At 40.8% G+C, this 14,401-nt stretch overlaps 1 protein-coding gene across 4 annotated transcripts in view; it reads left to right on the top strand.

The window, feature by feature from the left end:
- Positions 1-8,260, top strand: part of SLC25A22 (solute carrier family 25 member 22) — an 89,133-nt gene extending 80,873 nt beyond the window's left edge. For 3 of the 4 annotated variants that reach the window (XM_060769271.2, XM_067462587.1, XM_067462589.1), the window contains 3 exons: positions 1,202-1,356; positions 2,070-2,145; positions 3,303-8,260. In XM_060769271.2, coding sequence (XP_060625254.1) covers positions 1,202-1,356; positions 2,070-2,145; positions 3,303-3,456 — 385 coding nt within the window. In that variant the 3' untranslated portion in view covers positions 3,457-8,260. Of the gene's footprint in view, positions 1-1,201; positions 1,357-2,069; positions 2,150-3,302 lie in introns of those variants that run through there. The other variant, XM_067462588.1, reaches the window with a different exon arrangement.
- Positions 8,261-14,401: the final 6,141 nt, after the last annotated feature.

Genomic DNA, 14,401 nt, shown 5'->3' with positions numbered 1-14,401 from the left:
GTTTATTAGTGGTGCCAACAGCCCAAACCACCATCTGAGCCTGCAGGAGATGGTAATTTAAAGTCCAGATATAGCATAACAAAAAAGCATGTGCTCCATTTGTATTTTATGTACACACACACATAGATGCCCACATGGGCCAAGAAATTAGATTCAGAGCCCCCAGTGGCACAGCGCTGAGCTGCTAAACTTGCTGACTGAAAGGTCCGGGGAGCAGGGTGAGCTCCCGCTGTTAGCCCTAGCTTCTGCCAGTTTAGCAGTTTGAAAACATGCAAATGTGAGTAGATCAATAAGTACTTCTTCAGCGGGAAGGTAATGGTGCTTCATGAAGTCATGCCGACCACGTGACTTTAGGGGCATCTATGGACAATGTCAGCACCACTCCCCAGAGATGGACATGAGACATGACTACATTTACATTTTTAACTTTGATTCCTTCCACATTCTCATAAATAAATTAGTATAGCAGTCTGATTCAGATTCTTATTATATTATACTGCCATTGACAGAAAGAGTATCTTAAAAAGTAACATAAGCAGAGAGACAGAGAGAGAGAGAGACAGATTTTCCCAAAGAAGATTGATTTTTTTTTTGGTCATGTCAGGAGCAACTTGAGAAACTGCAAGTCGCTTCTGGTGTGAGAGAATTGGCCGTCTGCAAGGACATTGCCCAGGGGACACCCGGATGATTTGATGTTTTTATCATCCATGTGGGAGGCTTCTCTCATGTCCCCGCATGAGGAGCTGGAGTTGATAGAGGGAGCTCATCCACCTCTCCCCGGATTTGAACCTGCAACCTGTCGGTCTTCAGTCCTGCCAGCACAGGGGTTTAACCCACTGCGCCACCGGGGGCTCCTGAAGAAGATTGATATACCATATGAATTAGAAGTGTGGGATCCATCCAGAGGAGAGAAAGCACAGGAAAATAGGAATCAAGGGTTATGCGGAATGAATGTTAACTTTATTTAGGCATTCATTCATTAAGGGTGTCAAAGGGTTGCTGATGCCCTGCACTGGAATTTCATAGTGTTAAGATGAGCATGAAGCTCCTGGTGACTTCAAAACCTATGGAATAGCTGAAGCTTTCTCTGTACACACAGCCAGCTTTCAAAGCCAGCTGGGACAGTGGGACCAGTCAATACTGTTCATAGTCTGATCCAAAAAGATCTTTCCTTCTCTCTTACGTTCTTCTCCTTTTTCAGGGATGTACCTTTTTCCATTGTTTATTTTCCACTGTTTGCAAACCTGAACAAACTGGGACAGAAGAGTCCTGATGTAAAAGCTCCCTTCTATGTGTCCTTTCTTGCTGGGTGTGTGGCAGGAAGCACAGCTGCAGTAGCAGTTAATCCTTGTGATGGTAAGTACTGGAGATAAACCTGTCCAGGGTGCTGGATGGCAGGCGTGGAGTGGTTCATCCATTGGAATTGCTGGCAAGAAAACCTAGGATGGAGTGGGGCAGAAATCCCTGGTGTTTCTGTCTTGGGAACAGAACTTGGAGAGGCTAATTTAGAAGATAACATCCAAGTTTTGTGTTCGATAAAACTAGCTTCTTGCTAATCTTTTCTTCTTTTACCCTACTTTTGAAAAGATTTTTTTTGGAGATGGCTCAGCCTTACTTTTTTTTGGAAAGATTTTTAAAATTATTTTTATGATATGTTTTTTTGTTATTTATACATACATAGAAGTATACAATCTTTGAAATTCAACAAGATTTTTTCAGAGGGAGTTTGCCTTTGAGACAGAGAGTGTATGATTTGCCCAAGGTCACCTAGTGTGTTTCCATAGCTAAGTGGAGATTCAGACCCTGGTCTCTGGAGTTATAGTCCAATGCTCAAACTATGCTGACTCTCCACTGCATTAAGCTTATCCTCTGAAAAAAAAAAAAAAAAAAGGAGAAGGTAGGAAACAGTACATAAGCAGAAGCTTTGAGCTTGAATACATCCAGTGTGTATAAAACAGATTGTGTAGGAAAGACTTGACCGTGAAGGTCGCCAAAGTGAGGCTAAATGGGTTCAACAGAGATGTGGTTTAGGCACAGACTGTAGCCAACTTTGTTTCTTCTTTCCTCAGTAATCAAGACACGACTGCAGTCCTTGCAGAGAGGCGTCAATGAGGACACATATTCAGGGATAGTAGACTGTGCCAGGTAAACAAACTCACGTGCAAAAGAGTCTTGTAGCACCTTCGAGATTAATTGAGAGAACAAAGTTGATAGCAAAAGCATTCATAGACTGAAGTCCACTTCTTCAGATGCATGGAATCAACAAAAGCTTATGCTACCAACTTCGATGCATACATTTGCTCGTAAACTTTGAAGTTCACCCATCACCAAACGTTCGGTCCTACCCTAACACACTTGAGGAGGGTGGGCAGCAGCAAGGCAAACCTTTTGAATATGTGAAAGAAATTTGCAGCAGATTACAACAGTGTAACAGAGTACCCATTGAGATGAGCAGGGAATTGAATCTTTGTATTGTTGAAGGCTTTCATGGCCGGAATCACTGGGTTGTTGTAGGTTTTCTGGGCTGTATGGCTATGTTCCAGAAGCATTCTCTCCTGACATTTCGCCTGCATCTATAGCAGGCATTCTTAGACCTCACAACCTCTGAGGATGTCTTCTATAGATGCAGGTGAAAAGTCAGGAGAGAATGCTTCTAGAACATGGCCATATAGCCTGGAAAACCTACAACAACCCAATTGAATCTTTCATCTTGATGGCAATCTCTTTTTTAGAAACCACGGGCTATCTAGAGCAGTGGTTCTCAACCTGTGGGTTCCAGGTGTTTTGACCTACAACTCCCAGAAACCCCAGCCAGTTTACCAGCTGTTAGGATTTCTGGGAGTTGATGGCCAAAACATCTGGGGACCCACAGGTTGAGAACCACTGGTCTAGAGCCTTTATTTTTAAAAAAACAGTCTGCATTTTGTGTGGAGGAAGTCAGAGCACCTTCACGCATATATTCCTGCAACCTAGTTAATATTTTCAGGAGGCACCTGTATGTGAGTAGAGGGCAGCCGTGTAAGGGTGTTGTGTATAAATATGCTTACTAAGCATGTAATTCTAAAATGTTGCTGGCAGGATATGCAAATCTATGTCACCTGCACAATTTAGCCCTACGGTTTAGTCATACTCTATTCAGCTCATGGGTATGTCTATTTTACAGGGATAATATTGTACTTAAAAATACATTGGAAGCATAGAATAGCTAAGGAAACAGATGTTCTGATGGGCAACGGCAGGATAAGGGAGGATTGTTCTGAAGACTCATAATAATAATCTGTTTTCTCTGTGCACTTTTAAAGGAAAATCTGGCAGAAAGAAGGTCCTGCAGCCTTTTTGAAGGGAGCCTACTGCAGAGCCCTGGTCATTGCCCCGCTCTTTGGTATTGCACAAGTGGTCTATTTCATCGGCATTGCGGAATACATCCTAGACATGCTGCCAAGGCGCCGGGATTAACCTCCTCGCACCTCTTCCCACCCATTTGGAATTCATCATAGTATTTTGTGTTCCTTTTCTTGTCATCGTGATGTCAGAGCAACAGCACAAAGGGTTAACGTGGTCACGGTGGGAATGAGCCTTGTCTCCCAACCAAGTTCTTTTTCCTCTACTCAACATGGCCCCCTCCATTTCCCAGGGAAGATACCTAATTATGCATATCTCTTTTGAAATTATCAGTCTCAAAGACACTGGCTACCATGGGCATGGTGTTTCTCTTGCTTAAGGGAAAGCTGAACCACCCGTGTCCTCCGAATTACCTCCCAGCTGAAACAGAGCAAGAGACCTCATTTCCCCACCCTCATTCCAGATTATAAGGCCTCTGGAGAAGAGAAGGGGCAGGTACCCATGAAAAGGGAGGTTATATTATCAATTGAAAAGGCAGGTAATCACCCGAAATCAAAAATGTATGTTTTTAGATAGGTCTCCCAAGCATCCATTCCCAGATTCCCTGGACTTAAAGGAACTCTGTGGACATCAAAGGAGGTGGGGAAAGGGAACGGTGAATCTTCTGTTATGATTTTGTGAAAGGGACAACCTTCCTCAGTGGGTGCGCTTGGGCAGAAGGTCCTCCCTGCGCATCTGCACTCAAGCTCCACGGAGCAGGTCTGTGGCAACACGGTGCTGTCCAATGTCATGAACTAGCTAGCTGTGAAACATGGTGGCGTGGGAAGAACTGAATCATTTTGGGATCAATTTTTATTTTATTGTATGCCGGGCGGGAGGGAGGGAGGGGGGAGCCCAGTGTGGTAATACATTCCTTTCAATATGCCTGAACGATGCTGGTAATGCTGCTGTCCTGCCCTGGTCTTTTGATTGTGTCTTTTGAACCGTGCCTAGAATAAGTGTGTTCCTCCGTTTTTTCCCCCCTCCGGGAACCCAGATAACGCCAAAGGCGCATTTAGGAAGAGCTGATCTCTGTTGTGGCTGCAACACACCACACAGTACAGAGAAACATCCCTCATTTGAAATCAGTGGAAGCCATCTTGCACATTTCTTAAGGTCCAGGGTTGCTGGAGTGAAAGGAAGTAATTTCTTTCCCATCTGCTGGGTTTTGTTTCTCTTAATGGACCTTCAGTGGATTGGGATGACATGTGAGCTGGTTTTTCCCATACAGGCTAACTAAAACTGGCAATTGAGGGAGGTTTGTGTGTCTGTTTCAGAGCTTGGAAAAGTTACCTTTTGAACTACAGCACCCAGAATCCTCCACTCTAACACATCCACTAGATACATGGGCTGGCTCATCCTAGCAGTAGTCATCTACAGCCGTGTAATTTTTCAAAATTCTGCTCTTAACAGAGACGCCCTGGTTTTCCTATGTTCTTTTCAACGGTTGCTTAGAGACGGCTTTGCTTTGCCGGAAAAGTATCAAAGCCAGTGCTGATTATTGACCCTGTTGTTCCTTTGTATTCTGCTCTTTTCTGATTCCTCTCAGTACCTCAGCTACCTGCTTCTCAGGGCTGATATAGTGCTGCTTTAAATTTCCAATATTGTAGGACATTTTCTTTAAAAACCCACACACACAACCCTTGCTCTTAACATTTTTCACAATGCATTTTTTTTGGTTTTGCTTCCAATTTGTCTCTTATTTTTCATCTTTCTCTGCTTTTGTGGGTTTCTTTAAATTGCACTTCTTTCATTCCATTCCACAGAAAACGATTCTATACACAGACGACACCTGTGTTTTCCTAAGTACCCTTGCTAACATCTGAAATATTCTTTTTTAAAATGAATGTCACTGTTGGAGCGCAAAGTTTTTCTTTTAATGTGGAATTCTCTTCTCATTTTCAGGGGCACAAATCAAATGACTAGCCCAAACAGACTTGTTGAATTAATTCAATTTACACAAATATCAACTAATGATCCAATTGATTCAATGGCTCTAATACAGTTGGGACTAACAATTGGATTTAGTTCCAAGTTTGTAATCAAGGCCTATCAGGTTTAATTCATTCCTTACATGCCCTGTAAATCAGGTGTCACCTGGCTGTAGGGACTGCAGACGCCAACGTACAAAACAAATCGAGACATTGCTAGAATCACTTTATAACTGTACCTGGATTTTGTAATTTATTTTGCTTTACTTCACGCTGCTTTTTCACCATCATAAGTCCTTGCTCACCTTCGCATCTAATCAGTGTTTCAAATGTGTTTTGTAATGTCTGTTTCTCACCTGAATGATCAAATGACACTTTGAAAGGGGATCGCCTTAAGGACTCACTGCCACCAAAATTAACAGTGTACTATTTGCACTCACTATAGAATCATTGATTGTCTATCGGACCAGAAGCATCTACAATGGCATTGGTATTTCTGAAATGGAAAGGAAACAACTCTTTGGTGTTTTAAGAAGCACAATCTTAGTTGATGCACTTTAAAAGCAAACGCAAGCAGCTGGTACTTCAATATAAGCAAACCCTTTCGTGAAATCCGTTTGGAATAATAGGCTTGTCGAAATGAAATGGGACACAAAATGTAACCCGTAATGCAGTGTATGAGATAGACGGTTTGAAGCTTTATTTTTTATTGTAGGTGAATACTCGGCCAGGTTTTTAAAAAGGAATCTCTAGAGAAGCACTGTTCTCAAGAAACATTTTACGTGCCTAAATATATATCCCAGTTAGCAACATTTCCACTGAGTTAGCTGCTGCTTGCTTTGGCCAGCAAGTCTCCAGCTGAGATGTGGGTCAGCGGATGTGGAAGAAGAACATAAAAGAAAAGCTTTTGAAGTCCCAGTTTTAGTAAAACACAGTGAGATTATTTCCCAGGCCTCCACACAATCTAGCCATTGAAATCCTTAATGCTAACAATGTAATTGTTTCAATTTTAGACTGTCTCTAAGCTCCAGATACAAGCTGTTCAGATTACATTTAATTAAATGTGGATAATTATTTGACTGGCAGTCCTCTTGCCTTTGCAGATCCAAAATTCACTGGGATCCTAGTGAGGAAATTGGGAATCATTTCAATTTACAGTGTGCATCCCTTTGAAAATTGGGACTTTCAAAACTTGCTCAATTCCAATGGCTTATTGTCCAAACCTGTCAATTTGTTTGGTTTTGTTTTTAATGCCGATTGAACCATTTCAGATATCTGAAGTAGTGAAGTTCTACGGGGTGATCCTAGCTATTGCTTGTATAGATGAGGGCTATCAGAAATTGGATCCGAGGCCCTTAATAGGTCCTGAAGTTTCCATATGGTCTGTACCAATCTTACCAATTTTCCCATCACACAGCCATTTCTAACAATGCCATTAGCAGAGCAAGCTGATTGAACCAGTGGCCATTCTGGTTTGCCATGGTTTGGCCCTCAGCTGTTCCTCTTAAATTTGCCCCTTTTAAAGTAGTGCAGCAAATGACAAGTTGGTGTCCTTTGGATGTTATGGGACTACAATCCTCAAACCATACTGACTGGTTTATGAAAGATCTGATCCAAAACATCTGGAAGGCACCAGCTAACTTCCTCTGAAACAGAGGAATTTCATCAGTTGGAATCTGCAGCAAGGGTTGTGTGGATGTGTGTGTGTGTTAATAGCTTTCCAGTTGGTCCTCCTCTTACACTCCAGTGTGGGTTTTTTTGGTGCTTATAGTTAAAGAGCAGCACATTGGCAGATAGGTGTGTTTGCAAGTGGAAATGATGAGTCCAGCCCTTGACTTTGCTCTTTGACGCAACACTTTCTCACAACAGAGTGGCTTCCCCGCTGCCTATGGTAGTGAATAATTTGAAAAGGGAGGGTTGTATGACTGGTGCATATTGAATTGAGATGGCTGTTGTCCCTCCATATGCAGGTGGAGAATCTAGCTCTGTCACCAATTTGATGAGAATCCTTGGAAGCTTAGACTCTTAGCATTACAAATTTCCAGTACCTGTATCATTCATATGCCTATTATACTCTATCATATTACATGCGGAGTCCCGCCTTTTAATTCTGACTAAATCTGGAATAACTTCATGCCCAGATGTGTGTTATTAGTCATTATTGTGTTCTTGTTCTAACTGGAATCAGACACTGAAAATAATGAGATCCAAATTTCTGTCTCTTTAACCACGTTTCTGTTCTCATGGTCTGCATTGAGAATTGTGAATTGAGAAGCAAGCCTTGTAACTCATTCACTGACATAGGGATTCGTTGAATTAATCTGTGCCAGCACTGGGAAATTCAACAAAATTCCAGAAGTTCTAGTGACCAAATAATAGACACTTAATGCACCCCAAAAAAGACATGTTCTTCCTTTCTCCAGTTCTAAAAATAGCACCTCTAAAGATTGTTTTCACATCCCATTATTGACATCTTAACAGATTTTCTCATTAAGACCTGCTACAGGTGAATGAAACATTTCTGATGTTTACAGGGACAAGTTGTCTATTGTGAATTTACTTAGTCTAATGTGACAAAACAGTGGTTCGTGAATGCTGCTTCTTCAATGTTCAGATATGGCATAAAGTAGCGTTCATTTTGGATCCTTCTTCAGGATGTGGTTAAACAGAAATCTGGCTTTGTGAGCAGGAGAAAAGAATGTTATTCTGGTGCCATTCTGCTGTTGAAGGATTGTATGAATTCCACAATCATCATTCAGAAATTTCGGGTCCCAGACAAGAGCTGTGTATAGTCCAATGTGTGAGATTTTTTTTAAAAAGCCAGAGTTCTACCTCGTGTGTATGTGCGTGTAACAATTTTTTATTTTCTTTATATTAATTTATCATTAAAACCAAATTTTAAATACAACGGTAAATAAAACAACCTAATAAAATATATTGAAAACTCATTTGTGGCTGGCTTGCCTCTTATATGTATTTTTTTCCTAGGAAAATGTAGCAAGCAGATACTGTAAACATGCATTAGCTTTTATTTACACATTTAACTATAATTAGTGGATCTTTGTAAAATCATTGGCAAACAAGTCTTGCACGTTTATTTTTCTAGATGTTGGCTTCTTGGTAGCTTTAATGAATCATTTACTACTTAGGCTAAAAAATTTAAAAGAAATACTTTTTTGTCACAAACAGTTTGTGTATTTTGGGATATTCCCAGGAACATATTTTTTGTAATCTCTTAAGAGGTTTTTTTTTTTTTACAACCTATTCCTATTTTTGACAAGCATTCATGACTTCCATTTCACAAACTATCTACACTGCATTATATCTGTGATATAAATCTATAATTCAGTTGAGTCTACTTTCTTTGGATTAAAATTATTGAATGTACATCTATTATATGAGTGGTGCAGCGGGTTAAACCACTGAGCTGCTGAATTTGCTGACCAAAAGGGAAGTTGGGTGAGCTCCTGCTGTTAGGCCCAGTTTCTGCCAACCTAGCAGTTGGAAAACACACAAATATTAGTAGATCAATAGGTACCACTCTGGCGGGAAAGTAATGGCGCTTCATGCAGTCATGCTGGCCACATGATCTTGGAGGTGTCTACGGACAACGCTGGCTCTTCGGCTTAGAAATGGAGATGAGTACCACCCCCAGAGTCGGACATGACTAGACTTAATATCAAGGGGAAACCTTTACCTTTATCTGTGATATCTATCTACTTAACAGTAAGTCCCATTGAGTTCGGTAGGTCTTACTACATGGTAAAGCATATGTACATTTCCCTGTTCATCAGCTAGAATGGTTTCATTTTTCTTCTTTTTTTAAAAAAAATAATGATGCTACTTGTATCAAAAATAACTCCATACTTACTGCATTGTTTAACAAGATGAGCTCTACTTAGATGTGAGACTTTATATTACAGGAGCAATGAATGAAGTATGGCTTCAGCCACAGGAGTAGCACATTCATAAACAGTATGTGTCCTTCTTGTGATCAGAATCTCAGCCAGTGGAGGTCAGATTTTAGACTTGCTTGTCTTGAACATTTTCTTTTAAGTTTAAGTAATGTGTTGTGAGAGATAAGTTTTTCAGATATCGAGAAGCAGTCCCCATACATTGCTACTAAATCTTATGTCTGGGGGTATTCAAAAAAAGGCTTGACAGCTCATCATACTAATGTGAAATAGAAAGTGAGTACTGCTGCAAAGCACCACAATTCCATAGGATAAGGTGCAGCCAATGAGCACTGGAGAGGCTGGTGTATAGATGGATGAACATAGGTCTCTATAAGTTGTTGAACTCCCAGCTCACAACAGCCCTGGTTAGACTAGTCAGCAATGAAGGATGATAGCAGCTGCAATCCAATAGTAACTGTTGACTGACACCATCCCTTGATTACAGCTTTATTTTTTTAATTTGAGAAATTACATCTGCATTTTACCTAGAAAGTATTGGAGAGATGCAGGGTATTAAGAGAGTTTGATGTGGGTGCTAGCTTTCAGGCTCAATGAATTTGCCATGTCAAGTTTAAGACAAAGCCCAAATCTAGTCCAGCTGTAAACTTGGTGGGATCTCTGTCTGGATGTATTTTAAAAAAGGTTTGACAGCTACATGCTGGGGATACTTTGGAAGGAATTGCAGTGTGGGAAGTTGGATTCAAGTGTCTATCATGCTCTTTCCAACTTTATGATTATTACTTCTTATGAACTGTGAACAGGTTGACTTTCTTATGGCGACCTTATGAATGAGAGACCTCCAATTGCCCCTTTTATCAACAAACCTGTTCAGATTAACTTCACAGTTCAGCAGCAGATCAGTTGCACAACTTCAGCACTTTCCAGTAGTTTTTTTCTGCACAGCTCTTTTCAGTCAACTGCTTCCACAGCTTGCAGCCACCCTGGAACCTTTTACAAACACTTGAGCACATGCCCAGCCATTGTCAGTTTTACCATTGTCTTTCCCCCAGTCTAGATGATATTACAGACTCACCATAGCACGCAGCCATATCTTGTCCTAGCAGACGGGTTCTTTAATTACATATAGCCTTCGACAAAACAACATCACGACACAAGGAGGAATATACACTGTACATAGTTTCCTTATATACAATTCATTACACATAGCAATCTCTGGTTGGTTACCAACTAATTGACCCAACCCAAACCCAGGATTGCATCATTCACAATCACCTAGAGTAGGCCAGAACGTGATGGAAAGTTATAGTTAACTGAGGGAAGCTTACAGTAACTGCTCAGTTCATACAGATATTGGGCCACAATTACATTGGTTTCATCATGATCATAAGTTGAGTGTTCTTTATTCAAAATTCTTGGGACCAGAAATGTTTTGCATTTTGTTTATGTTGGTTTTTTGTTTTGGTTTTTGCATTTTGGCATACCTGTGTTTGTATATATATCCATAATGTAATATGTTGGGTATGGAAACCAAGTATAAACACAAAATTCACGTGTTTCATATATATCCTCTCTCACACCAGAAGTGACTTGTAGTTTCTCAAGCCGCTCTTAACACAAAAAAGGCATCGGAATTCCACATGAAGGATGCTCAATTTGCTTGGGTGTAATTTTTCCTCTGTTCATTGCTGCTTTTCAGTGACACTGCTGCAAAACTCTGTTAATACATCATTATTATGGTTTCAGAGATTATCTTCTCTCTGTAGCTTGGAGCTAAATGTCCCAATGCATGAGTGGAACTGATAGGCACGTGTATGTTTGTATCTTGGCATTCACGCTGAACCTGCTCACTGAAAAGCCAATATGGAAGGTCTCCACTGCCTGGAATAAGGGGTTGAAGAATGAAAGAGGGAATTAGTATGAATTGTAGATCCACATTCTGGTGGCAATTCTGGATAAGATACACAAATGTAACTTGGACATCCTTATAAGAATGGAATCTTGTCATAGTTGCATTCAACTACTAGTTGCATTCAACTACTTTCAGTGCTTGCGGATGTTATGGGAAATGAGGGGGAAATCAGCTGTTTGAAACCATGTCCATGTGGGGTGAGCAAGGAAACACAACAAAGTGTTGACTGGACTGTGAAATAGTGCTGATGCATTCCCAAACCTAGCATTCTGTAGACAAAGTGAATTGCTTTTGTGAAGCACACATGTGACACAATAAGCTCCTAGGTTGTTGATGTGTAGCTATCAAATCTGAACTATTAGCCTGATTTTATTATTTAAAAGCTGTCACGTGATTGTGATTCAAAAACAAATCAAGCCTGTGCTGTGTAGTGGGCATGCGAGGCACACACAAGAGAACTATAGCGTTAAATGGCTTTGTGTGGATCTTTAATAGTTTTTAACACAAGGACCCAGAAAACGATTCTGTGGTGTACTTGTCTTAGCATTGACTGTGACTCTGGAGACCAGAATTCAGACAGCTACCCACAGGGTGACCTTGGGCAAATCACATTCCCAATCTCAGAGGAAGGAAAGATAAAGGCATTCCCCACCCTTTGAACAAACCTTGTTAAGAAAACCCCATGATAGAGTTGGCTTAAGGGCACCATATGTCAGAAGTGGCTTGAAGTCACATAACACATACAAGGATCAGGGGATGTGGAGAAGATATGAGATTAATTTGGACAAAAATGGTTATAGCTGAAAGAAATGTACAGAAGAAGTGTAAATGATGAGCAAAGGAAGCTAAGTAGTTCAAGCCAAGGGAGGCAATTCCAGGAAATGGGAGAAATAGAAGATGTATACTTTGTTAAATGGCATTAATGTCCCCTCTTGCTCAATTTTTGTAATCCCTCAGACTATCAGATAGTCTAAAAAACTGGTGCCCTTCAGATGTTTAGAACTACAATCCTCATTCTCAAGCCAGGCATGGGCAGGGCAAGAGTTATGGCAGTTGTATTCCCAAGGATCTGGTGTTTATTGCCTCTTAAAATTGTGCCCATGGACTGGTACCAGTTTGGAAGCCATTGGCTGCTGGTCACTGGCATGTTTTCAGGAATGAACAAAAGAGTTGTAGCCAGTGGACACAAATGTGATGCTTGTACCCCCAATGGGACAATGGGTTAAACCCTTGTGCCGGAAGGACTGCTAACCGAAAGATCAGCAGTTCAAATCCAGGGAGCGGGGTGAGTTCCCCTCTGTCAGCTCCAACTTCTCATATAGGGACATGAGAAAAGTCTCCCACAGGATTGTAAAACATCTGGTCATCCCCTGGGCAGCGTCCTTGCAGATTGCCAATTCTTTCACACCAGAAGCAACTTGCGGTTTCTCAAGTTGCTCCTGACATGGAAAAAAAACCCTGGAAATCCTGTTGGACTATCATCAGGAACCATTAAGAAACACTGTTCTACAATTGGTGTGCATTTTAAATATAGTAGGCTTTACTGACAAGGAAAGCTTATCAATATAATATTGAGTACATCTGCATATAGACTTGTCCAATATATTCAACATATACAATTGTTTAAGCTATAAAGCAGAGTAAGAAAAGCAACTAGCAATAACCAGGACATAAAAAATACAAATGTCTTCTTGCATTAGACATGCTGCAACTGATCAGTGAGTGTCAAGCCTTGTGTGTGTCCATGTGTGTCTACAGATTTTCAGGCTTTAATGTAATTAAAGCTGTCTGTTTGGGTGTCTATTTACTGGATGTTTCCTGATGACCCAGATTCAATGGGCAACAATGCTTTTGCTTGCAGACTGCAGACAGGTTTTGTGAGAGCCCAGTGCTTGTGACCTAAAGTAAAAAGAGAGGCGGGTGAATGTCCTGGACAGCTTTGCATATATTTTCTCCCACTCCCTTCCTTTGATATGGTGACACCTTTCTTGTAGTCCCACAGACTGGCAGATAGACTATGGTAGTTGCCATGTGGCTGTTAGGTATCACTTATTTTGAATTGCTCACTGACAAATTGGCTCATCATGCAGACCCCTTCTTGCAGAAGTAGGCTGAAACAAATGTGAGAGCTCTTGGTCCTCCAATGCTATTTTTGCAATGTAAAGATCCTAATCGAATGCAGTTTATATTTATTTCTTGCCCAACAGATAGTTTAATTGCAGTGCTCTTGAATTCACAACCAACATCCTTAGGTGTACTCATCCTAATTGCTATCTACACTCTTGAATATGGGTTGTGTGGGTCCATCAGTGTAAAAGTGAGAATTCACCTTGAATTGGGATATGGTGGGGCAGAGCAGCCTGCCTGAAAGGACAGCTGGAAATCTTGAACCTAAATGTGTTGCTGAGTTTCAACTTCACCGAGACACGTCAACGATATTCATGCATTTTTAATGTCTCCAAAGGTCTTGTTTCACCTTCATTAGCACATTTCTCTGTTGTTTCCCCTCCCTTCTCTTCAGAATATTTGAGCTCCTTTTCTACCTTGCCATGAAATCAGATATCATCTTAAACTAGCATGGAGTCTGAGGCAGTTCTGCAAAAAAAGTACTCTGACCAAGATTGCTGGCTTTCATTATTTAAGGATGTAAAACGATATAACCTCATCAGAAATTGCTTTATTGTGGTGAATGCTCTTTTTCACTAGTTTGATCACTTAATCCAGAAGTGGGAATTGTACAGCTCTCCTAGCTTTCCCACATATTGGATATAATGGCTAGGGCTGCTTGGAGTTGCATTTCAACAACATCTGGTTTTATGCAATTAAAACTAGCCAAACTGACCTCTTACCAATATATTTCATACTTGCAGTTTAAAGCACAGATAGAAAAGTTGGTGAACCCTTGCTTGTCATGAAATGTACAGATATACGATGGATGGATGAGACATTGCTTAAAACGGTACATGTGCAATGGATCTAGGAGGCTAAGACCGCAAGCTACAGTATGATGCAGAAGCTGAAATGTCAATATTATTCTAGGCTGCATCAATAGGAGTATAGTGTCGAGATCAAGAAAGCCGTAGTCTCACTTTATTCCACTTGTTTAGACCTCACTCTGTCAATACTCTGTCAAGTTCTGGTTACCGCAATTTAAGAAGGATATTGACAAGCTGGAACATGCCCCGAGAAGGGCAACAAAAATGATCAAAGATTTGGAAGCCAAGTCCTCCAAGAGCAGCTTAGAGAGCTGGGTATGTTTAATT

The sequence above is a fragment of the Anolis sagrei genome, chromosome 1, assembly GCF_037176765.1.
Source record: "Anolis sagrei isolate rAnoSag1 chromosome 1, rAnoSag1.mat, whole genome shotgun sequence".
Classification (NCBI taxonomy): Eukaryota; Metazoa; Chordata; class Lepidosauria; order Squamata; family Dactyloidae; genus Anolis; species Anolis sagrei.
This window is presented reverse-complemented; position numbering and strand designations above follow the sequence as displayed.